Source organism: Oncorhynchus mykiss, chromosome 23, assembly GCF_057628025.1.
Source record: "Oncorhynchus mykiss isolate SJ-2025 chromosome 23, ASM5762802v1, whole genome shotgun sequence".
Taxonomy (NCBI): domain Eukaryota; kingdom Metazoa; phylum Chordata; class Actinopteri; order Salmoniformes; family Salmonidae; genus Oncorhynchus; species Oncorhynchus mykiss.
The window spans coordinates 1,561,875-1,587,019 of record NC_143044.1 but is presented as its reverse complement, the minus strand read 5'-3'; the positions used below and the strand labels follow the sequence as shown (position 1 = coordinate 1,587,019).

Here is a 25,145-nt window from a genome sequence, read left to right as displayed (position 1 = left end):
TCCCAGTCAGGTAAAATCCATAGATTAGGGCCTAATGAATTGATTTCAATTGACTGATTTCCTTATGAACTATAACATCTTTGACATATTTGCATTTATATTTTTATTCAGTATAGATACATTCTTTGATACTTTTATTGGGTGTCAGATCATGCTGCAAGAGCTCTGATTGGTTGGAGGATGTCCTCCGGAAGTTGTCATAATTACTCTAAGTCTATGGAAGGGGGCGAGAACCATTAGCCTCCTAGGTTTTGTATCCAAGTAAACATATGCTGAGGACAGAAACTAGCTGGCCTTCGGCTCCATCATGGCGCTACCCTTCTGAGTGCTGTTGATGCTACTGTAGACCTTAAAACAGTGTTTGATATCAATTATTGTGACAAAAATATTTGGTAGTTATCTAAAAAAGGACAGATCTAGTGTTAATCATAGTTTCTCATTTCCTTTATTTCTTTTTTTTTTTTATTGCTTTTAATCTTTTCATACAAATCTTCACTTCAATAGAAGGTGTAAGCTTGCAAAAACAAAAGAAACAACCAAAACAAAGACTGGTAGCTACAGTGCATTCGGAAAGTATTCAGACCACTTAAAACCACCAAAATGTTTAAATTATTTTCTCATCAAATCAACACAATACCCCATAATGACAAAGCAAAACAGGTTTAGACATTTTTGCCAAAGTATTAACAGATACCTTAATTACATAAGTATTCAGACCCTTTGCTATGAGACTCAATTGAGCTCAGGTGCATCCTGTTTTCATTGAAATTCCTTGAGCTGTTTCTACAACTGGGATTGGAGTCCACATGTGGTAAATTAAATTGATTGGACAGGATTTGGAAAGGCGCGCACACACACACACCTATATAAGGTCCCGCAGTTGACCGTGCATGTCAGAGCAAAAACCAAGCCATGAGGTCGAAGGAATTGTCCGTAGAGCTGGGGCACAGATCTGGGGAAGTGTACCAAAAAAAGTCTGCACTATTCAAGGCCCCCAAGAACACAGTGGCCACCATCATTGTTAAATGGAAGAAGTTTGGAACCACCAAGACTATTTCTAGAGCTGGTCACCCGGCCAAACTGAGCAATCGGGGCGTAAGGGCTATGGCCAGGGAGGAGACCAAGAACCAGAGCTCAAGTGTTCCTCTGTGGATAGCAAAACCTTCCAGATGGACAACCATTTTCGCAGCACTTCACCAATCAGGCCTTTATGGTAAAGTGGCCAGACGGAAGCCACTCCTAAGTAAAAGGCACGACAGCCCGCTTGGCGTTTGCAAAAAGGCACCTACGGGACCCTCAGACCATGAGAAACAAGATTCTCTGGTCTGATGAAACTAAGATCTTTGGCCAGAATGACAAGCGTCATGTCTGGAGGAAACCTGGCACCATCCCTAAGGTGAAGAATGGTGGCAGCATCATGCTGTGAGGATGTTTTGGACTGGGAGACTAGTCAGGATTGAGGGAAAGATGAATGGAACAAAGTACAGAAATCCTTGATGAAAATCTGCTCCATGGAGCTCAGGACCTTCGTCCCAGTCTAAGGCTCACCTTCCAAAAGGACAACGACCCTAAGCACACAATGAAGGAGTGGCTTCAGGACAAGTCTCTGAATGTCCCTGAGTTGCCCAGCCAGAGCCCGGATCTGCAGAGAAGAATGGGAGAAACTCCCTAAATACAGGTGTGCCAAGCTTACAGAGGCATACCCAATTAGACTCGAGGCTGTAATCACTGCCAAATGTGCTTAAACAAAGTACTGAGTAAAAGGTCTGAATACTTCCGTTTATTTTTAATACATTTGCAAAAATTTCAAACCGGTTTTTGCTTTGTCATTATGGGGTATTGTGTGTAGATTGATGAGGGGGGGACATTTTATTAACCCATTTTAGAATAAGGTTGTAAGGTAACAAAATGTGGAAAAAGTCAAAGGGTCTGAATACTTTCCGAATGCACTGTATATCACAAAGCAGGAAAATGTGTTATACAGCTAACATGTCGAAACATTCAGAAATAGCATTTCAGAGTTCAAAGATAGACAGGCTTGAAATGAACATGGCATGAATGATTTCACACTTAAACAACCCATATTAAAAAGGCAGACTTCCTCAATTCAACAGTTTCCAAATAATGATTCTGATATATTGCTTCAATCAATGACATTGATTACATTTGATTCTTGAATAGAACTATGCCTTATTAGCTTCGTACAATGCCTTAAACCAAGATGTAAAGGTTCTATTACTCTATAATTTCTGATTGCAGCTGTAAAACTGTCTTGTATGAACCAGAAAAGAGCACTCTCTGCATGTAAATTAATGTTAGCTGGCTAATGTATCGACCGTGCGTTGTGGTCCACCCCTCAGTCAAGGCGAAGCCAACAATGATAGTGGGAGGAGCCTGCCAACGGCTCTGAGGTAAGTCTTAGTGTGGCACCCCCAGTGGGCTGACCTCTGTTACCTCTTCAGACTCTTCTGGGCCTGCTTCAGTAAAGTGTCAAAGTCAAGGGCATCAAACTTGCCAGTCACGGGGGCCGACGGGTCATACTCGCGGTTAGAATCTGGAGGTGTGAAGAGGGAAAGAAGATTAGTATTAGGCGGTATACCGGAGTATTTTGAAATACCCACTTTGATTTAATGCCATAATTTGTCATTTTTTTTTATTTTAAGTCAGTATTCAATTGAGAAAGTCACATGGCATGTTTGTTAACAAAGAGCACACGGCGCGATCTAAGTTTCTTGACATGACGATCTACTGTTGAGCAGCGCAAGAAGTGATAAAGTTACACTTGAAAGTCCCACAACTAATGTTACCCAGCTAAATATCTTAACTACCTAAAATGTGCCAAATACATTTTCTCCAGCTCTGGGCCCAATTTCCTGATAGCGGGGGAACTTGGGCTTACAGGTGTTTTAATGATGCAGCTTTCCTACAAACGACCGCAGACGTAACATGCGTTTCTCAAAACACCACGTAGAAAGAGCGCTCGCCAAGTGTGTCGCTGAGGCGCACGTCGATACGGATAGGATCGACAGGCAGCGCTGCTCTCGGATCAGCTTTCTCCATTCAAATCTTACCTTAACATAATTATTCTACAACACTGACGACAGATCAGCTCCTAGAAAGATATCAACTATGGCTGCAAATATTGAGTCATCTAATACTAATGCTTAGCCTATAATAGGCACCTCATTGTGGCAATGTTACACATCATGCAACATACTGGGGCAAAAATTAGACGAGATCCATTTGAAAGAATTGTAGGCTAACTGAATGAAAATTACATTTCATTATTATTTAATTATATAGGCCAATAATGTAGGCTATTTATCTTTTAATGCAGTCATTTCAGTTTTAATTTGAAACATCTTTTTATTCTTTGCTAGTTTGTAGGGATGTGCATTGTTATTTTAATATCCGAACAGACATTAGTATTCGAATACTTGTGAGAAATTAAAGCCCTATTTTAACACTGAAAAGACTATACAAATAAAGTATGCACATTGTTGCATACATGAATGGGCAAAAACGACCAACCAATAGGTGGGATGCAGTTTTATCTGAAAGGGTTTGGGGAGCATGTGGCCTCAACTAGCCCAGCTAGCTACAGCTACCCAGCTTAGCTTGCAAGCCAGCTTGTCTCGGCTACTCCATTAAAGACAGTAACTGTTATGTGATAACATTGTGGCCGCTACAAGTTAGCTAGTCTTTGCTGTAACCGAGTTGCCTCGACATCTTTCTCATCTGACATCTGATCACTCCCATCTCATGGGGCGGCAGGGTAGCCTAGTGGTTAGAGCGTTGGACTAGTAAAAGGTTGTAAGTTCAAACCCCCGAGCTGACAAGGTCGTTTTGCCCCTGAACAGGCAGTTAACCCACTGTTCCTAGGCAGTCATTGAAAATAAGAATTTGTTCTTAACTGACTTGCCTAGTTAAATAAAAGGTAAAAAAAAGCAACATTTTTTTTTTACAAAAAATAAAATACAATTGAAGTCGGAAGTTTACATACAACTTAGCCAAATCACAATTCCTGACATTTAATCCTAGTAAAAATTCCCTGTCTTAGGGAATTCCACTATTTTAAGAAAGTGAAATGTCAGAATAATAGCAGAGATATATATTTCAGTTTTTATTTATTTCATCACATTCCCAGTGGGTCAGAAGTTTACATACACAATTAGTATTTGGTAGCATTGCCTTTAAATTGTTTAACTTGTTTAACAGTCTTTTTTTATGGCGGTTTTGGAGCAGTGGCTTCTTCCTTGCTGTCGATATAGGACTCGTTTTACTGTGGATATAGATAATTTTGTACCCGTTTCCTCCAGCATCTTCACAAGGTCCTTTGCTGTTGTTCTGGGATTGATTTGCACTTTTCACAACAAAATACATTCATCTCTGGGAGACAGAACGCTTCTCCTTCCTGAGCGGTATGATGGCTGCGTGGTCCCATGTTGTTTATACTTGCGTACTATTGTTTGTACAGATGAACGTGGTACCTTCAGGCGTTTGGAAATTGCTCCCAAGGATGAACCAGACTGGTGGAGGTCTACAATTATTTTCTGAGGTCTTCTCTGATTTCTTTTGATTTTCCCATGTCAAGCAAAGAGACACTGAGTTTGAAGGTAGGCCTTGAAATACATCCACATGTACACCTTCAATTGACTCAAATTATGTCAATTAGCCTATCAGAAGCTTCTAAAGACATGACATTTTCTGGAATTTTCCAAGCTGTGTAAAGGCAGTCAACTTAGTGTATGTAAACTTCTGACCCGCAGGAATTGTGATACAATGCATTATAAGTGAAATAATCTGTCCGTAAACAATTGTTGGAAAAATTACTTGTGTGATGCACAAAGTAGATGTCCTAACTGACTTGTCAAAACTATAGTTTGTTAACTTTTTATGGCTGCAGGGGCAGTATTGAGTAGCTTGGATGTAAAGTTACCCATTGTAAACGGACAGCTCCTCAGTCGCTAATATATGCATATTATTATTAGTATTGGATAGAAAACTCTAAAGTTTCAAAAACTGTCAAAATATTGTGAGTATAACATAACTGATATTAGAGGTGAAACCCTGAGGAAAATCAAAACAGGAAGTGGCTTCTATTTTGAAAACTCCATGTTCCATAGCCTCCCTTTGCTGGATTTAAAGGGATATGAACCAGATTCTTTTTCCTATCGCTTCCTCAAGGTGTCAGTCTTCAGACATAGTTTCAGGCTTTATTTTGAAAAATGAGCCAGAACGATAACATCACGCCAAGTGGTCACATGGGTTTTGCTCACGCAACAGAGTTTGGATAGGTATTGCTTTTCCCTCTCCTACTGTGAAAGACATTTGCAGTTGATATATTATCGATTATATATATTTAAAACAACCTGAGGATTGATTATAAAAAACGTTTGACATGTTTCTGTGGACATTATGGAAACTATTTGGAATTTGTCTGCGTTGTCGTGACCGCTCTTTCCAGTGGATTTCTGAACATAACGCACCAAACAAACGGAGGTATTTTGGATATAAAAATAATCTTTATGGAACAAAAGGAACATTTGTTGGTTAACTGGGAGTCTCGTGAGTGAAAAAAATCAGAAGATCAAAGGTAAACAATTAATTTGATTGCTTTTCTGATTTGTGACCAAGCTACCTGATGCTAAGTGTACTTAATGTTTTGTCGTGCGATCGATAAACTTACAAACGCTTAGATTACAGCGAAAGCAAAGCATAATTTCAAAATCTGACACGACAGGTGGATTAACAAAAGGCTAAACTGTGTTTTCCTATATTGCACTTGTGATTTCATGAATATGAATATTTTTAGTAATATTTATTGAATGTAGCGCCATGCTATTCAGCGGTTGTTGATGACACTTATCCCGTTAGTGGGATTTCAGCCATAACAAGTTACCAAGAAATTTGCGGAGTGGTTTAAAAATTAGTTTTAATTTCACCAACCGAGTGTATATGTAAACTTCCGACTTCAACTGTATGTTACAAACCGGCCCATCTGTAGCAATACAGCGCAGCAGTGCTCAAGTTAAACTTGTTAAGTTCCTTCAGAAAGTATTCATACCCTTTGACTTATTCCCCATTCTTGCGTTGGACGTAATTTAAAAATAAATCTTAGAAAGTAAAAAAAATCCAAAGTGTAATTAATATCTTCCCAATGCTCAAATGGATATTAAATGTCTTCATTTTACCCATCTACAAATAGGTGCTCTTCTTTGCGAGGCATTGGAAAACCTCCCCGGTCTATGTCGTTGGGTCTGAAATTCACTGCTCGACTGAGGCAACTTACAAATCATAATAAACACAAATATTGAACAAAGAGTGAGTCCATGTAACGTAAGCAAATATTTACTCCTGAACTTATTTAGGCTTGCCATAAGAGGTTGAATACTTGACTCAAGATGTCAGCTTTAAATTGATAAACATTAAAACATTTCTGAAAATATAATTCCACTTTGACATTATGGGGTATTGTGTGTTGGCCAGTGACACAAAATCTCAATTGAATTAATATTTACATTTAGGCTGTAGCAACAAAATGTGTAAAAAGTAAAGTGGTTTACATACTTTGAATGCCCTATATTTCGAATATCCAGATATCCGACAAGAATGAATCATACTATTCGAATAGTGACATTATTTCAAACCCCCATCCCTCCTTGTTCGTAACAACTACAAAGACATTGGCAACTTTGTTGTGAAGTGGGGCAGGGTAGCCTAGTGGTTAGAGAGTTGGACTAGTAACCGGAAGGTTACAAGTTCAAACCCCCGAGCTGACTAGGTACAAATCTGTCGTTCTGCCCCTGAACAGGCAGTTAACCCACTGCTCCTAGGCCATCATTGAAAATAAGAATTTGTTCTTAACTGACTTGCCTAGTTAAAGGTTAATAAAGGTTAAAAAAATACAAAAATAAAGTAATGCGTTAGACAGAATCAATATGTTTTTATGTTTAGCAGAAACATGTATAAAGTAATGAACAAAACAAAACAAGACCTAAATGACGCAGCTGAGTGGTCTGAGGAAGCTTGTAAATAAGTGCAACTATGCATTTGGTTTGTTAATGTGCCAGCTAGCCACTTATATAGCTTGCAAGATCAAGCATCTTGGTTCGAGCAGAGCATCAAAATGTGAGTACCCCTTTGAGATAGTTACACAACTAGGAGCATGGTTGTCTGTCCATGGAATTCGCTTGAGCTTGTTAGCATTTAGCAAGCATCCAATGGGAATTTGCTAGTACTTTGTTAGCATTTGATTGCATTTGATTGCATTTTTTGGTTAAGAAATAGCACCCCTTGTGTGCATTTCCGGTAATACCGTATACCCTGGTATCGTACAGGAACAGTAGGTATGGAAATCTGGATACTGTCCAACCCTAATTAGCATCACCTGCAGGATTTTTGAGGGAACATAATCTTTGCTAGCTCTCCTTGCATCACTGCAATCAGATGTAGGTGTATACCAAGAAAGGTGACAGTACAATATGATAATTTTATCGTAACTACTGACAACTAGTACCAGAGTTGACAACCAAAAAAATGGCATTCATCATATTCACACAAATTATTTCTATAAGCCATGTTTTACCTAGATCAGCATAGCTCGTCTTGCAGAACTGTCTCCTTCCTCCGAAGCAAAGGTCAAAGGGGAGTTCGTCAGGCTTACGGAGCTTGCTGCCGTTCTCGATGGCCGTGAATGCATCCTTCGTATCGTAGTAGGTCACAAACCCATAGTTATCCCTGTCACAGAGATTGAATAGCAAATATTAAACATGCAGGAGACAGAGGGTTGGAAGACATTTTAAAATTCAAAAGACAAACATTTGCATTAATTAGTGGACAATGTTGGGTAGTCCCTCCCTGTTGGTTGGTTTTCTGCTGCTTGGTGACATGAACACTACTAGATCGTGTTGAGGTGTGAGTTCTTAAAAGAGCCACTGGTGGTTTAGCCTGGTTGTTGCTGTAGCAGCTGTAGTTTGGCCTGAGAGACCACGGAAAGGGTCAAGCAAGGGTAGGTGTTCTGGGTCTGGGAAGAAAATTAGTCTTCAAGATGTGTTCAGCAAGCACAAATGTTTAGTGACGGAAGTGGTAAGACCATGGATGTGTCGGTCATCAAATTTTGTCATAACCATCATGCAAGTATCTGCTGGTCTTACAGTCATTTACCGTTAATTAACAAACACGTTTAGCATCTTCGGGGTTCCACACTTAGTCAACAAGCAACTAATGCAAACCTTTGAAACATCTACACTTCAAAAAATAAATAAAACCATTCAATATAGCCTAGACCATCACAATAGATCCATTTTAGGCGGGTCTAAAAAAACAAAGAAAATGTAGCACATTTTACAAAACAGAATAGCATATTCTGAGCCATCCTTGTGTTAGGATAGCTGACCATAGAATTACATAGTAATTATGACAGCTTCCAGAGAGGTCCTCCAACCTATCAGAGCTCTTGCAGCATGAACTGACATGTTGTCCACCCAATCAAAGAATCAGAGAATGAATCTAGTATATAAAGCATAAGCTATAGCTAGCTAGAACTACGGTGCATTAAAATGTAGTGAGTAGTTGAGAGAAAGATGATAGTTGAACAGTTTGAACAAATACATTTCTTCAAAAATGGATTAGTGAGAAAGTGTCCCCTCCCCAGTTTCACTTAGCTAGCTATTGTCACCTACTCAAACACCCTGCTGAAACAGAGGGATGTTATGTTAGCTAGCTGGCTATGACTATCCAACGCAACACTGGAACTCTTCCAAATCAAGGTAAGCTTTTGGTTTTACAAATGTATTGCCACTGCGGCCAGCTGGTGTAACTGCTTACTAACGTTTCTGCATGGTTGTAGCGGGTTTAGTAACGCATTAGTTCTATTAGCTATGCTGACTATGAGGTTACTTTAGCAAATATGGTGACAATGATGTAGGCTGTGTGTAGCGGTTTGGCTTGTGACACACAGCTGATGGGTTGTGTATTGAAGTCCACAAGCAAAGGGAAGAGGTAAAGCGCATAAATGTGAGAAGGAATACTACTGCTATAAAATATCACTGTGCTTTCACGTGATCAGGGTTGTATTCATTCCACTGATTCTGTTAAATGTTACTTAAACGGAACAGGGATAAACACCTGAATTTGTCCAACAGAAACGCTCATTTGCAACTGTTGGACTAATGAATACAGCCTATATCAGCTAGATGCAGGCAAGAGTGTGCAAGGCGGTATTGAATGACACCGTCTGTCCATGTGTTACTGTCTGTCACATCAAATTTGTTGTAGCAACCTGATGGATATAGGGAAAATTTGAGTACTCTAAACATATCGCTGTTACATTGAACTGGGTGAATGGAATTTGAGTAACAGTCACCCAATAGGTTGTTAATAGAAATAAGGCCATACTCATGAGAAACAAATCGTCCTCTTAAAACGGCACTGATCGCCACAGGTGCAATTATTTCTTATTTAGAATGGGCCACAAAAAAAAGTAATCTGTTGCCTGCACTCAAGTAGCGAATATGTGCGATTATGTTTTTAATATGCCAGGTAGGCTTTACCAGTTGTAAAGTGAATGAATGTGCTTAATTTAAGGTATTTATCAATAAATATAGCAGGACGAGAAAGCTGGGACCCTCATAACAGCAGTCAAAACACTTCATATGCAATTGCGCAATGACTAGCCTTATAAGAACACATTTCACTAGGCTCTGTAGGCTATGGGCTCTCCAGACTATTCAATTTAGTCTTGTCTTTACATGTACTAAATATTATGTGTGAAATCACATTTGATTTAGAAAATGGGCCATTATGCACCTGTCGGAACAGGGGCATAACAAAGACATCCGTACACACTTGAATAGCGAATGGAGGACGTTTTCCCGCGGTTAATTTTCATTCCAGCTAGGTAGGCTACTCCAGTTGTGCTTAATATTATCAACATTAGGAAAATTGAGAAATAAAATAGTAGGCCTAGTCTATAGAAAGCTGATGGAGGCCATCAAAACTGTTCTTACACAATTGCATAGCCTATAGAAATGTTGCACAAGGTGGGCTTTTAGGACCACTTATTTAATTGCATGCATCAACCAGCTATGAGGAGCTGGCTCTCGCTACACAACAAGTGATCCTATTCCACTCAATCTCAATGCCAGGGCTCTCATGAAATGTTTGATTTTCGATTGCATTTACATTGATGTCAGCGTGATTAGAGGGACAATAGAGCATTGAGTACCAGGCCATTAGCGACTTGCCGTTAGCAAGTTTGCCATCAGAGCGCAGTTTTGGTTGGAGAAGCCTCGTTACCATGACTCAACGGTCACGTGGAATTTGACTGCAATCATGACTCGTGACTGCCGGTGTGGAGGTAAAATGATCACCGTAAACAACCCTAGGTAGGATTCAGACCTGTTCAATAGAACTAGTTTTTAGTTTAAAAATGTTATCCATATTGTGTCGTTCCAGGCATTACTCGTTATTGAAACAAAACATGACTGGTGTTTCAGAGTACTTACCCATGGCCTCTGAAATGTAAAGTGCACTCCTCAATCTCTCCGTACAGAGAGAAGCGTTCCTTCAGCTCTTTATGAGTCATTGTCTCTCGGATTCGCCCTACGTAAACAACCCTACGCTCCTCCTGAGGGGAGAGAGCACGGCATTAGTCAGTTGACAATTATTTCTCTGTACCATGCACACACACACACGGTATCAGACAAGGCACTATTGACTTCAATGTCTGAGAAGGGGCCCTTCTCAGACAAATGCCTATGTCTTCAACTGAAAAGGAGACGCTGCTCTGGGGAACTGAACCCAGAGACAGAACGTGACCTTGACCCAGTGACCCCCAGAGACAGACTGTCCTGTTCCGACTTATCATCGTATCATCACTGGCCAACTTCACTTTAATAGAAAAGTATGTACTCACAATGGCTTTATCTTTGAGTCTCTTCACCACCTCACTGTTTTCTCTAGATTCAGGCCAGTAGCCTGGTCTGAAAAACGGGCTGTGGAAAGAAATGGAATAGGAGACGTGGTCAATGTTATACAATTGAAAAAAAATCTGTATCCATGAAGCTAAGTACAGTGTATTCTAAAGCATGAAAACATGCTCCAGAGTGCTCAGGACTTCAGACGGGGACGAAGGTTCACCTTCCAACAGGTCAATGACCCTAAACACATAGCCAACACAATGCAGGAGTGGCTTTGGGACAAGTCTCTGAATGTCTTTGAGTTGACCAGCCAGAGTCAGGACTTGAACCCAATCAAACATCTCTGGAGAGACCTGAAAATAGCTGTGCAGTGACGCTCCCCATCCAACCTGACAGACCTTGAGGATCTGCAAAGAAGAATGGGAGAAACTCCCCAAATACAGGTGTGCCAAGCTTGTAGCTTCATACCCAAGAAGACTCAAGGCTGTAATCGCTGCCAAAGGTGCTTCAACAAAACAATGAGTAAAGAGGTCTTAATACTTACGTACATTTTATATTTCATTTTTTATAATTTTGCAAACATTTCTAAAAAAACAGTTTTTGCTTTGTCATTATGGGGTATGGGAAAAAACAATTTAATACATTTTAGAATAAGGCTGTAACGTAACAAAATGTGGAAAAAGTCAAGGGGGCTGAATACTTTACGAATGCACTGTAAATTATGTTATCCTATCCCAAGTAGTCAGGAAAACATACACTGATCTGACTGCACTGCATGCATTTTTTGTTAATTTGAACTGACCAATACCATAGAAAAAAATGAAACTCATGGTTGTTTATGAGGAAAGTGCTTAAATTACCTGCGTTGTCTGCTGCATCTACTCCACGCCCGTCTGTGGGGAGAGCGGGAACGGGACCTACTCCATGATCTTGATCGGGAAGAGGAGTAGGAATATCGCCGCCGCCTTGGAAAGCAGTCCAGGGAAGGAGAGGAGGAACGAGAAGAGGAGCCAGATGAGGCACTGAAGCTGCTATCAGAGTGACGGGGCCTGTACCTGGAGGAGAGATGAACGGGAAGGAGAAGGGAATCTGTCAGTAATGTCATATTAGGATGGACTGGATATCGCCATTAGTCATATTGGTTTAAGCCAATGACATCACCTTTTTGATTGCTACATTGGTAGCAGATGGAGGGGGGGGGGGGGGGGGGGGGGACAGAATGGAATCATGTAGTAACCCCCCAAAAAAAGTGTTAAACAAATGAAAGACAGTGGTTGTAACCAAAAATCTCAAATTTGGACTCAGACCAAAAGGACCGATTTCCACCAGTCTAATGTCCATTGATTGTGTTTCTTGCCCCAAGCAAGTCTCCTCTTCTTATTTGTGTTCTTTAGTAGTGGTTTCTTTGCAGCAATTCGACCATGAATGCCTAGTTCCCACAGTCTCCTCTGTTGATGTTGAGATGTGTCTGTTACTTGAACTCAAGCATTTATCTGGGCTGCTATTTGAGGCTGGTAACTAATTAACTTGTTAACTCTGCTGCAGAGGACTTTGGGTCTTCCTTTTTCTGTGGCGGTCCTCATGAGAGCCAGTTCCATCATAGCACTTGATGGTTTTTGCAACTGCACTTGAAGACAATTGACTGACCTTGTCTTAAAGTAATGATGGACTGTCATTTCTCTTTGCTTATTTGAGCTGTTCTTGTCATAATATGGACTTGGTCTTATACCAAATTGGGCTATCTTCTGTATACCACCCCTATCTTGTCAACAGAACTGATTGGCTCAAACGCATTGAGGAAATAAATACCATAAATGAACTTAACAAGGCACACCTGTTAATTGAAATGCATTCCAGGTGACTACCTCATTGAGCTGGTTGAGAGTATACCAAGAGTTTGTAAAGCTGTCATCAAGGCAAAGGGTGGCTACTTTGAAGAATCTCAAATATATTTAGATTTTTAAAACACTTTTGTTTTTGGTTACTACATTATTCCATATGTGTTATTTCATAGTTTTGATGTCTTCACTATTATTCTACAATGTAGAAAATAGTAAAAAATAAAGAAAAATCCTTTTGACTGATACTGTATTTGTTCAAAACAGATACAAATTCATCTGTGCTAGAGGTCGACCGATTAGTCGCCATGGCGATTAATTAGGGCCAATTTAAAGTTTTCATAACAATTGGTAATCGGCCTTTTTGGACACAGATTACATTACAATCCATGAGGAAACTGCGTGGCAGGCTGACCACCTATCACGTGAGTCCAGCGTCAAAAGGACCATGTGGCTGCAATGAGCCATGGTCATTTGCTAGCTAACATTAAACTTACCTTATAAAAAACAATCTTCACATAATCACCAGATAACCTAGTAATATCAACCATCTGCAGTTAACTAGCTTGTCCTGCATTGCATATAATAATTAATTTATCATCAAATCACAGCCTACTTCAACTTTGCCAAACGGGTGATGATTTAACAGAAGCACCTTTGTGAAAAAAGCATGTTTGCTGCACATATGTACCTAACCGTAAACATCAATGCCTTTCTTAAAAATCAATACAAAGAAGTTATATATTTTTAAACCTGCATATTTAGTTAAGGAGTTCATGTTAGCAGGCAATATTAACTAGTGAAATTGTGTCACTTCTCTTGCGTTCAGTGCAAGCAGAGTCAGGGTTTATGCAGCAGTTTGGGCTGCCTGGCTCATTGCGAACTGTGTTTCTTCCTAACAAAGACCATATTAATTTGGTAGAATTTTACATAACATTGAAGGTTGTGCAATGTAACAGCAATATTTAGACTTAGGGTTGCCACCCGTTCTTCAAAATACGGAACGGTTCCGTATTTCACTGAAAGAATAATCGTTTTGTTTTCAAAATGATATTTTCCGGATTTGATCATATTAATGACCAAAGGCTCGTATTTCTGTGTGTTTATTATGATTAAGTTTATGATTTGATATTTGATAGAGCAGTCTGAGCGGTGGTAGGCAGCAGCAGGCTCGTAAGCATTCATTCATTCGAGCAGCACTTAGCAAACCTTGAAGCACAGTGCTGTTTATGACTTCAAGCCTATCAACTCCCGAGATTAGGCTGGCAATACTAAAGTGCCTATTAGAACATCCAATAGTCAAAGGTATATAAAATACACTGCTCAAAAAAATAAAAGGGAACACTAAAATAACATCCTAGATTTGAATGAAATATTCTTATTAAATACTTTTTTCTTTACATAGTTGAATGTGCTGACAACAAAATCACACAAATTATCAATGGAAATCAAATTTATCAACCCATGGAGGTCTGGATTTGGAGTCACACTCAAAATGAAAGTGGAAAACCACACTACAGGCTGATCCAACTTTGATGTAATGTCCTTAAAACAAGTCAAAATGAGGCTCAGTAGTGTGTGTGGCCTCCACGTGCCTGTATGACCTCCTTACAACACCTGGACATTCTCCTGATGAGGTGGCAGATGGTCTCCTGAGGGATCTCCTCCCAGACCTGGACTAAAGCATCCGCCAACTCCTGGACAGTCTGTGGTGCAACGTGGCATTGGTGGATGGAGCGAGACATGTCCCAGATGTGCTCAATTGGATTCAGGTCTGGGGAAAGGGCGGGCCAGTCCATAGCATCATTGCCTTCCTCTTGCAGGAACTGCTGACACACTCCAGCCACATAAGGTCTAGCATTGTCTTGCATTAGGAGGAACCCAGGGCCAACCGCACCAGCATATGGTCTCACAAGGGGTCTGAGGATCTCATCTCGGCACCTAATGGCAGTCAGGCTACCTCTGGCGAGCACATGGAGGGCTGTGCGGCCCCTCAAAGAAATGCCACCCCACACCATGACTGACCCACCGCCAAACCGGTCATGCTGGAGGATGTTGCAGGCAGCAGAACGTTCTCCACGGCGTCTCCAGACTCTGTCACATGTGCTCAGTGTGAACCTGCTTTCATCTGTGAAGAGCACAGGGCGCCAGTGGCGAATTTGCCAATCTTGGTGATCTCTGGCAAATGCCAAACGTCCTGCACGGTGTTGGGCTGTAAGCACAACCCCCACCTGTGGACGTCGGGCCCTCATACCACCCTCATGGAGTCTGTTTCTGACCGTTTGAGCAGACACATGCACATTTGTGGCCTGCTGGAGGTTATTTTGCAGGGCTCTGGCAGTGCTCCTCCTTGCACAAAGGCGGAGGTAGCGGTCCTGCTGCTGGGTTGTTGTCCTCCACGTCTCCTGATGTGTCTCCTGATGTACTGGCCTGTCTCCTGGTAGTGCCTCCGTGCTCTGGACACTACGCTGACAGACACAGCAAACCTTCTTGCCACAGCTCGCATTGATGTGCCATCCTGGATGAGCTGCACTACCTGAGCCACTTGTGTGGGTTGTAGACTCCGTCTCATGCTACCACTAGAGTGAAAGCACCGCCAGCATTCAAAAGTGACCAAAACATCAGCCAGGAAGCATAAGAACTGAGAAGTGGTCTGTGGTCACCACCTGCAGAACCACTCTTTATTGTGGGTGTCTTGCTAATTGCCTATAATTTCCACCTGTTGTCTATTCCATTTGCACAACAGCATGTGAAATGTATTGTCAATCAGTGTTGCAACCTAAGTGGACAGTTTGATTTCACAGAAGTGTGATTGACTTGGAGTTAAATTGTGTTGTTTAAGTGTTCCTTTATTTTTTTGAGCAGTGTAAAAATGGTTTAGAGAAATATTCGACACGTCATAATTCCTATAGTAATTACAACCAAAAACTTCTTAACTGGGAATATTGAACCACCAGCATTCATATGTTCTGAGCAAGGAACTTAAACGTTAGCTTTTAAACATTTTTTTTTTTTTTTAAATGTACATGGCATATATTGCACTTCCTTCTCCAACACTGTTTTTGCATTATTTAAACCAAATTGAACATGTTTCATTATTTATTTGAGACTAAATAGATGTTATTTATGTATTATATTAAGTTAAAATAAAAGGGTTCATTGTTCATTCAGTATTGTTCTACACCTGCATTGCTTGCTGTTTGGGGTTTTAGGCTGGGTTTCTGTACAGCACTTTGAGATATCAGCTGATGTACGAAGGGCTATATAAATAAATTTGATTTGATTTGTAATTGTCATTATTACAGAAAGATATATTTTTGAAAAACGCCCGATTAAATCGGTATCGGCTTTCTTCGTCCACCAATAATCGGTATCGGCGTTAAAAATTCATGATCAGTCGACCTCTAATCTGTGCCCATGAACCAGCCTTTTTCCTCACTGAATAGAGATGACTGGGATGAATAATGACATTCTCTTTTCCCCTGCCAGATATAAGACTCTGTGCCATTAGAGGACACCGCCTTGCCCAGTGACAGGTGGGACAAATAGCTATAAAGACAGAAATAAAAGAGGAGATGAGCATCTCACCTCTTCCTGAGTAGAGAGCGAGATCTAGACTGAGAAGAGGAGTCCGACTCAGAGTCAGTAGAGTCGGGGCTGGAGGAACGGTGGATTCTCCTTTTCCTCCTCCTTCCTCGCTTTCCTTCCCTGGGGCTTGGGCTAGGCCTGGGGGAGAAGGTATTATTGTAGCCCCGGTAAGACCTCCCTGCCTTGGGACTCCTCTCCAGGGGACCAGCCTGGTCCATCAGCCTGGTGGGAGAGGCATCAGGGGTCTCCAGCACAGAGCTAGTCCTGTCAGTCTTTACATCCAGGGGCTGGGGACCTAGGGGGGCCTGATGGTTCTTCGTACCGAGGGCAGTTGTGAGGGTTTGGAGGGAGGGGGCAGGGATACTCTGCGGTACCCAGCTAGTGTTGCTGCCAAGTGGCTCGATGGTGATGGCTGCTTGCTGTTTGACATTCCAGCGCCTGCCTGGCTCTCTTGCAATAGCCGTGGGTTCCTTCTGAAGGAGGGAGTAGTCGTGGTCTGAGAAGGCCAGGGTGAGAGACACTGGATTGGGGGTGGGAGTTATAGGGGGGCTGGGGGGCTTGCTCTGAAGCTTGTTGGAGGGCAGGGGCCGTGCGTCAATCTGGATTGCCTTGGAGGGCGATGATTTGGGGGCCTCAGTGGCTCGACTCTTACCAAGGAGGGCAACTGGGACCAGGGGCATCCACATCTGGTGAGGAGGGGTAGCTGGAGGAGTCAGACCTGGTAAGAGATGGGAACAAAGTAGTCAGCTACTGTTCCATCTGAAGAAGAATACCTCTGGCAGCCATTTGAAGGTAGATTTCATAAGACAAATGGATATAAATCATTTTACCAAGAGAAGCAGGTAACTTTTCATTTACTCCATTGAGTGACAGTGCGATATAGGTTAGTGGTGTAAACTTCTTCCTTGTTTTTTAGTATGTTAGCAGTGTATTATTAGCAATGTACAGGGTGATTGTTTTGTGATTAGCATTTGCACTATAAAATTACCATTAGCAGCTAACAGGGTGACCAGTGTGTGTACAACAGTTCGTACCTGCAGTGCCTGTCAGGTCGTGCGCTCGGACTCTCTCCACAGGGGTCCTATCACATGGCGGCGCCAAACTGTGATAGAAACAAACCTTCAACACAGTGCTTTATTGAACATGTACATTCTAAGAGGGAGCCTATGGCTTAGTCCAGAAAAACCACACAGACGAAGACAGTAGAACATTTTCGAACTGCTGAACAGAAACAAATAGAAAATGGTTGAGCGCTTGGCCCATTGTGGGGTCAGAAGTCAAGGTCTTCGGTTTGCGGTAGGTCTTGGCGAAGGCCCTCCATTCACACACACATACCGACCCAAAGCAGCATGGGGCTGTAGGGTAACTCACCTAGAGTTTCCTACAGCGGCTGCTCTACCAGAGACCTCCGGAACACACTGCTCCTCTTTTGCTGGAGGGGGGGAAGAGAAAGCATGAGTAAAAGCTGGATGAGTAAAAGGATGAAGGGGGTAGGGGAGCACAGCAACCATTCTCCACCAACAAAACATTCATACGGACTTGTTTCCATTATATAATTTAGATTTCTGGACATCTACATGGAGGTTTCAGCCAATTTGCTAGGCCTGGACTAGTCAGTTGTGGAGTCATTACACACGCGCCAATGTAGGGGCCGACACAAACACACCTGGCTCCTTGTTCTAGCTGGGGGCCTGTACTTCCAGCCAGAGAAAGGCAGCGGTGTGCGAGTTAAATGGAATTGTGGACAGGGCAGAACTCCAGCAGCTCAGCCGACATGACCACATACCAGCTGCCCTGACTAAGCAACAGGACTGTTTTGCTAGCACAGACTGGAATATGTTCCGGGATTCATCCAATTGCATTGAGGTGTTTAGCAGATCTGTCTTCATTAATAAGTGCATCGACCACAGAGTGAACGTACGTACCAGAAGCAATGGATTACAGGCAACATTTGGACTATGCTAAAGGCTAGAGCTGCCGCTTTCAAGGAGCAGGACACTAATCCAGACGCTTATAAGAAATCCCGCCATGACAAGCCATCAAACAGGCAAAGCCTCAATACAGGACAAACATACATGAAATCACCAGCTGTTCCAGACACCTGTGTGAACACGCTCGCCATAGCCTATGCGAGCAAGGCAAACTGGTTAACATTCACAGGGCCAGATGGATTACCATGAGCTGACCAGTTTGCAATTGTCTTCACTGACATTTTTAAATGCTCCCTGTTTCAAGCAGACCACCATAGTCCATGTGCCAAAGAACACCAAGGTAACCTGTCTAAATGACTACCTGTAGCCATAAAATGCTTCAAAAGTCTGGTCATGACTCACAACACCATCATCCCAGACACCCTGTATCCACTCCAATTTGTATACTGCCCCAACAGATCCACAGATGACGCAATCTTAATTGCACTACCACCTGGACAAGAGGAACACCTAAGTGAGAAACTGTTCATTGACTACAGCTCAGCGTTAAACACCAGTGTCCTTCAAGCTCATCACTAAGCTAAGGAACCTGGGACACCTCCCTCTGTAACTGGATACTGGACTTCCTGACGGGCCACCATCAGGTGGTGAGGGTAGGCAACAACAGATCTGCCACACTGACCCTCAACACAGGGGCCTTTCAGGGGTGCATGCTTAGTCCTCTCCTGTACTTCCAGTTCACCAACGACTGCATTGCAGCGCAATGTCTTTGCTGAAGACACAACGGTGGAAGGCCTGATCACCGACAACGATGAGACAGCCAATAGGGAGTTGGTCAGAGACCTGGCAGTGTGGTCTCAAGACAACAACCTCCCCCTTAACGCCAGAAAGATAAAATGAGCTGATCGTGGACTCCAAGAATTGAGGGGCCGAGGACGCCACCATTCACATTACAGGTCTGTAGTGGAGCAGGTCGAGATCTTCAAGTACCTCAGTGTCGACATCACGAATCAATCGTGGCAATGACAATGCCTCATCCACTCAAGAGGCTAAAAAGACTTGGCATGGGCCCTCAGATCCTCAAAAAGTCCTACAGCTGCACAATTGAGAGCATCCTGACTGCATCACCACTTGGTGCGGCAACTGCTTGGGATCTGATCTCAAGGCACTACAGAGGGTAGTGCGTACGGCCCAGTACATCACTGGGGATAAGCTGCCTGCCATCCAGGACCTCTACACCAGGCAGTATCAGAGGAGGGCCCTAAAAATGGTCAAATACCCCAGCCATAGACTGTTCTCTCTACTACCGCACGGCAAGCGGAACCGGAGTGCCAAGTCTAGGACAAAAAGGCTTCAACAGCTTTTACCCCCAAGCCATATGACTCCTGAACAGGTAATCAAATGGTTACCCGGACTATTTGCAGTGTGCCCCCCCCAACCCCTCCTTTTAAGCTGCTGCTACTCTCTGTTAATCATATTTGCATAGCCACTAACTATACATTCATGTACATACTACCTCAATTGGGCCGACCAACCAGTGCTCCTGCACATTGGCTAAGCGGGCTATCTGCATTGCGTCCTGCCACCCACTCCTTTACGCTACTGCTACTCTCTGTTCATCATATATGTAGCCTCGCTACAGTATATAGCCTGTCTTTTTACTGTTGTTTAATTTCTTTACCTACCTATTATTTACCTAACACCTTTTTTGCACTATTGGTTAGAGCCTGTAAGTAAGCATTTCACCTGTTGTATTCAGCGCACGTGACAAATAAACTTTGGTTTGAAGTATTAATTGAGTGCATGTAAACTTCTGACCCACTGGGAATGTGATGACAGAAATAAAAGCTGATATAAATAATCCTCTACTATTATTCTGACATTCCACATTCTTAAAATAAAGTGGTGATCCTAACTGACCTAAGACAGGGAATCTTTACTGGGATTAATCGTCAGGAATTGTGAAAAACTGAGTAAATGTATTTGGCGAAAGTATGTAAACTTCCGACATCAACTGTATCTACCAAAATTACCTTGTAGCCCTGAACATTGACTCGGTACTGGTACTCTGTGTATATAGCCAAGTTATTTTTACTCATTATTATTATTATTATTATTATTATTATTATTATTATTATTATTATTATTATGCGTTATAATTTCCCTATTATTTCTTTATTTTCATTCTCTGCATTGTTGGGAAGGGCCCGTAAAGAAGCATTTCACTGTTATTCTACAACCTGTTGTTGACGAATACAATTTGATTTCACTACGCAGCACCTTCACACATTAAAGTAGTAATGGTAGAAAATGTTAACCCAATTTCCTCCTTGGGGATAATTACATGGGAACAGGTTACTAAAAAGCATAGTGTTCTCAAAATCCATCTCCTGAAACAGCCATATCCCATGTTTCCAACTGACACCTCAATGTTTGGACCTGAAAACCAATGCTTTCTAAAATGCCAGAGGTGGCACGTAGCTAGATTAGATCATGTCACCACCATGTTCATGTGTAGAATATACACCACCATAAAACAGTATATGAAGTAACCAACAATGAGTTCATTTGTCTTAGTGTGTTGGAATGGAAAAACTAGGCTAAAACACAGAAAGGCCTCCAGGAAGGACATACTGATAACCTACTGAGAATGCTCCTTACATGTGAACAGTTGATAATGGGATGTTTCTACATGACAAGACTTAACCAGCATCCTCACTAACCAAAGGAAAATGTGGTTCTCAAAACCAAAGTATGAACGCCCCTCTAGATAACCCATGAATAATAAAGACAATGTCTAGCGCTGCTTCTCAAGCTCCTAACCTGCACCAAAACACCTAAGTGAGCACGTTCCAGATCGACCTGCAAAGCCAAATGCTTGGGTTAAATTCTTAAGGACCATAAGAGTCTTGGCACTAAATTCCTCCAACCATCTCATCAGTCAATTAAGGCCAGAGGTAGCCCTGCTCTGCAACCCTTCACCCCGCTTTTCTATCACACAATCCAGTGAAAGTGATCCTGGAGACTAGAGGTCGACCGGTTAATCGGAATGGTCGATTAATTAGGGCCGATTTCACGTTCTCATAAAAATCGGAAATTGGTATTTTTGGGCGCCGATTTGCTGATAAAAAAAAAAAATGTATACCTTTATTTAACTAGGCAAGTCAGTTAAGAACACATTCTTATTTTCAATGACGGCCTAGGAACGGTGGGTTAACTGCCTCGTTCAGGGGCAGAAAGACAGATTTTCACCTTGTCAGCTCGGGGGATCCAACCTTGCAACCTTACAGTTTACTAGTCCAATGCAATAACCTGCCTCTCGTTACACTCCACACTGCCTGTTACGCGAATGCAGTAAGCCAAGGTAAGTTGCTAGCTAGCATTAAACTTATCTTATAAAAAACAATCAATCATAATCACTAGTTAACTACACATGGTTGATGATATTACTAGATATTATCTAGCATGTCCTGCGTTGCATATAATGTGACTGAGCATACAGGCATACTAGTATCTAAGTATCTGACTGAGCAGTGGTAGGCAGAAGCAGGCGCGTAAACATTCATTCAAACAGCACTTTCGTGCGTTTTGCCAGCAGCTCTTTGTTGTGCGTCAAGCTGTTTATGACTTCAAGTCTATCAACTCCCGAGATGGGGCTGGTGTAACCGAGGTGAAATAGCTAGCTAGTTAGCGCGCGCTAATTGCATTTTAAACTTCACTCGCTCTGAGCCTTGGGGTGGTTGTTTCCCTTGCTCTGCATGGGTAACGCTGCTTCGATGGTGGCTGTTGTCGTTGTGTTGCTGGTTCAAGCCCAGGGAGGAGCGAGGAGAGGGACGGAAGCTATACTGTTACACTGGCAATACTAAAGTGCCTATAAGAACATCCAAATAGTCCTATAATTCCTATAATAACTACAACCTAAAACTTCTTACCTGGGAATATTGAAGACTCATGTTAAATGGAACCACCAGCTTTCATATGTTCTCATGTTCTGAGCAAGGAAGTGAAACGTTTGCTTTCTTACATAGCACATATTGCACTTTTACTTTCTCCAAAACTTTGTTTTTGCATTATTTAAACCACATTGAACGTGTTTCATTATTTATTTGAAGCTAAATTGATTTTATTGATGTATTAAGTTAAAATAAGTGTTCATTCAGTATTGTTGTAATTGTCATTATTCTATAAAAAAATATCAAAAATAAAAATCGGCACAGAATTCCTGGCTGTTTTCTAACAGAAATGCTATTTTTCGGTACTTTGTCACATTTGAAATGGAAATGGCAAAGAAATGGCAAACTACTTAATTTTTTTTTTACGGTTTCCCCTACAGCCAGAGAGAACTCGTGTCAATAGCTCCGAGTCCATATCACTCACCTTGTGTCTCTTCAAACTGCTCCAGCAGGCTGGTGAGGTCTGCAGCTTCAATACCTGTGAGAGAGAACAACCACTCACTACCATACCAATAAACCACAACAACTACAGCCAGGGGAAAACACTTTACATGCTTGTAATTGCTCTACGGATGTGGCATCCAAGCAACCAGAGGCTCAATAGTAAATTCAGTATATCCTCTCACCGATTTCAATGGTGAAGGCCTCCATCAGCTCCTGAGTAGGACTCTTGGCTTTGGGGGCTTCCTGGGCTGGAGAACACCTCACTGGAGGTTTGAAGGCCTGGGCGTTGGAGGGCTTGGCTGGGGTAGACACAGGAGTGATGATAGGTAGCTCAGGCACCCTAGGCTGGGGCAGAGCAACTACTCCCTTCTGGAGATTAGTAGCCACCTTCAGAGGAGCAACAGGGGTAGGTTTCTGTACACAAACAGCAGCAGCATTGGGGTTTAAAGTTCTCTTGGGTACAGTAGTAGCGTCGAGGGTGTGTTTTTGGGGTATAGGAGCAATTAAGGTGGACCTGTGAGCAGCTGTAGTGGTTTTAGAATAGGCTCCTTTAATAAGGGCCACGGGCTTCAAGTATGGTAACTGAGACTGGAGCAGGGGGTTTGAGAGTGCAAGCTGGGGGGCCTGGGGTATACAACACTTCACAGAAAGGGTCTGGGGTGGTATCACCTTCACAGTACTGGATGCAGGCATAGCAGAGATTAGGGGCTGGAGTTGGCTAGCTTTAGATGACTGTGGAGTAGGAACAGCCGCTTGCTGGGGAGGGGTGGTAAGGGCCGCGTTTGCACTAGCAACTTTGCTAGAGGAATATGATTTGGGGGACTGCATGTAAGTAGGATGCACCAGCAGGGCTTCAGGTGTAGGAGGTGCTCCTGGCCCTATGGGCTGCCAGGCTGCTTTCACTTCCTCCATATCATTCTTCCCCAGGGAGGGGTGGGGGCCTCTGGAGGAGGGGGTGGGGAGGCAGGGGATGGGGGGCAGCTCTGTAGGGGCCTCAAGGAGGATGGGCCACTTGACGCTCTGGTCCACCAGTCTCTCTAGGGGGGCAAGTTTCTTCTGCTGGCGCAGCAGCCGGTACTGCTGGAGGGACAGGGGCTTGGGTTTGGGTTCAATAGCCTGAGGGGCCTCAATGGGCTGTGGGATCGCCTGGGGGGCCACTAGGGGGGCAACGTTGAGCTGCATCATTGGCTGAGGGGCCACTGATACAGGGTTGGCACTGGGAGCTTTAATTGTCATTGCCTGGGGGGCTTCCATCATCTGGTGGGCAGTTGGGTTAGCTGTAGAAGCTGGGGGGCATTGAGGCTTCCTGCAGGCTGTGGTTGGTTGGGAGACCTTCTCGGGGGTCATAGTCATTGGCAACAGGTCAGAGGCGGGGATGACCTTAATGCTGGGTTGTGTGGGCAGTACTAGGGTGGTGACTTCCACATGGCTCTGCCGTTGTGTTTCAGCGGCATGTGTCACACTCGTCTTGTGTTTTGGGGCCTCGGGGGCGGCCGTAGAAATGGCGGAAGTTAATGACATGTTCTTGTCCTTTTTCTTTGGTTTGGTTGTCTCCTTGACAGGCTCGAGGGGTGAGGATTCCTGGGATACTCTCCTCAGGACCCTCCCCTCTGCCTGGTCAGGTTCAGGTGTTACTTCAGGAGGTGAATTCTCCATTTTGTTTTTCCGTTTCCTTTTCCTACGAGACGGACATCTCTCTGCAGTCTCCTCCTTTGGTTTCCTGTTGATGACCTTCTCACCCCTTGCCTCTGACCTCAGGGTCACTGCGGGGTCAGAAGGGCCAGCCACCTCTGCTGGGTCATCCTCAACTACGACATCATCATTCGCAGACTCTGGCGTCTCCAAAATGGCGGCCTCCAAAACTTCATCTGGAACCCTCTGCTCCGCTTCAGACGAGTCTTCTACTCCAGACAGGGAGAAAGAGGGATGACAGAGGGAGAGGCCCATATCTGGGAGGGCAAATATAGATTCTCGATGTGCTCCCTGGTCCACCACCTCCAGCAGTATCCTTTTCACTGCCAGCATCTGTTCTTCCCCTTCTCCATTCTCCATGCACATGGCCATGCAGCAAGGGTGCATATGTCTGACCAGCTCTCCTAGACTCACTGACATGCTTACTCCATCCTCGCCTTCTTCCTCCATGTGCTGCTCCAGAGCCAGTGGGAGAGGCAGGTTCAGGCCATCCCAGTTCAGGAACTCTTGCTCTCCATCCTCTTCCTCCTCTCCGTCACTCCTCTGGACAGACTTCTGTGTCCTGGGGAGACTCTAGATAGAGGGGAAACATCAGGTCAACGTCTGGGGCTTTCTCCGTTCAGCTTGGAGGTTTAAAATGCCTGGACCACCTGTATATGCAGACTTTCTCACTAGCTACACTATTTGTTATGTCTAGCAATAATTATGATTTGCATGAACTTCCTATGCATGTGTCAATATGAAAATACCAAAATAACTAAAGTGATACAGTCTAAT

General features: G+C 43.0%; 1 protein-coding gene across 4 annotated transcripts in view; it reads right to left on the bottom strand.

Moving 5' to 3' along the window:
- Nucleotides 1-432: 432 nt before the first annotated feature.
- Nucleotides 433-25,145, bottom strand: part of LOC110502248 (peroxisome proliferator-activated receptor gamma coactivator-related protein 1) — a 34,940-nt gene continuing 10,227 nt past the window's right edge. For all 4 annotated transcript variants that reach the window (XM_021580135.3, XM_090216540.1, XM_090216538.1 and 1 more), the window contains 10 exons: nucleotides 22,859-24,941; nucleotides 22,657-22,710; nucleotides 17,720-17,780; nucleotides 17,383-17,450; nucleotides 16,349-17,066; nucleotides 11,783-11,977; nucleotides 10,919-10,997; nucleotides 10,509-10,630; nucleotides 7,589-7,740; nucleotides 433-2,554 (listed from right to left, as the gene is read on the bottom strand). In XM_021580135.3, the coding sequence (XP_021435810.3) occupies nucleotides 2,451-2,554; nucleotides 7,589-7,740; nucleotides 10,509-10,630; nucleotides 10,919-10,997; nucleotides 11,783-11,977; nucleotides 16,349-17,066; nucleotides 17,383-17,450; nucleotides 17,720-17,780; nucleotides 22,657-22,710; nucleotides 22,859-24,941 (3,636 nt within the window). In that variant the 3' untranslated portion in view covers nucleotides 433-2,450. The remainder of the gene's footprint in view (nucleotides 2,555-7,588; nucleotides 7,741-10,508; nucleotides 10,631-10,918; nucleotides 10,998-11,782; nucleotides 11,978-16,348; nucleotides 17,067-17,382; nucleotides 17,451-17,719; nucleotides 17,781-22,656; nucleotides 22,711-22,858; nucleotides 24,942-25,145) is intronic.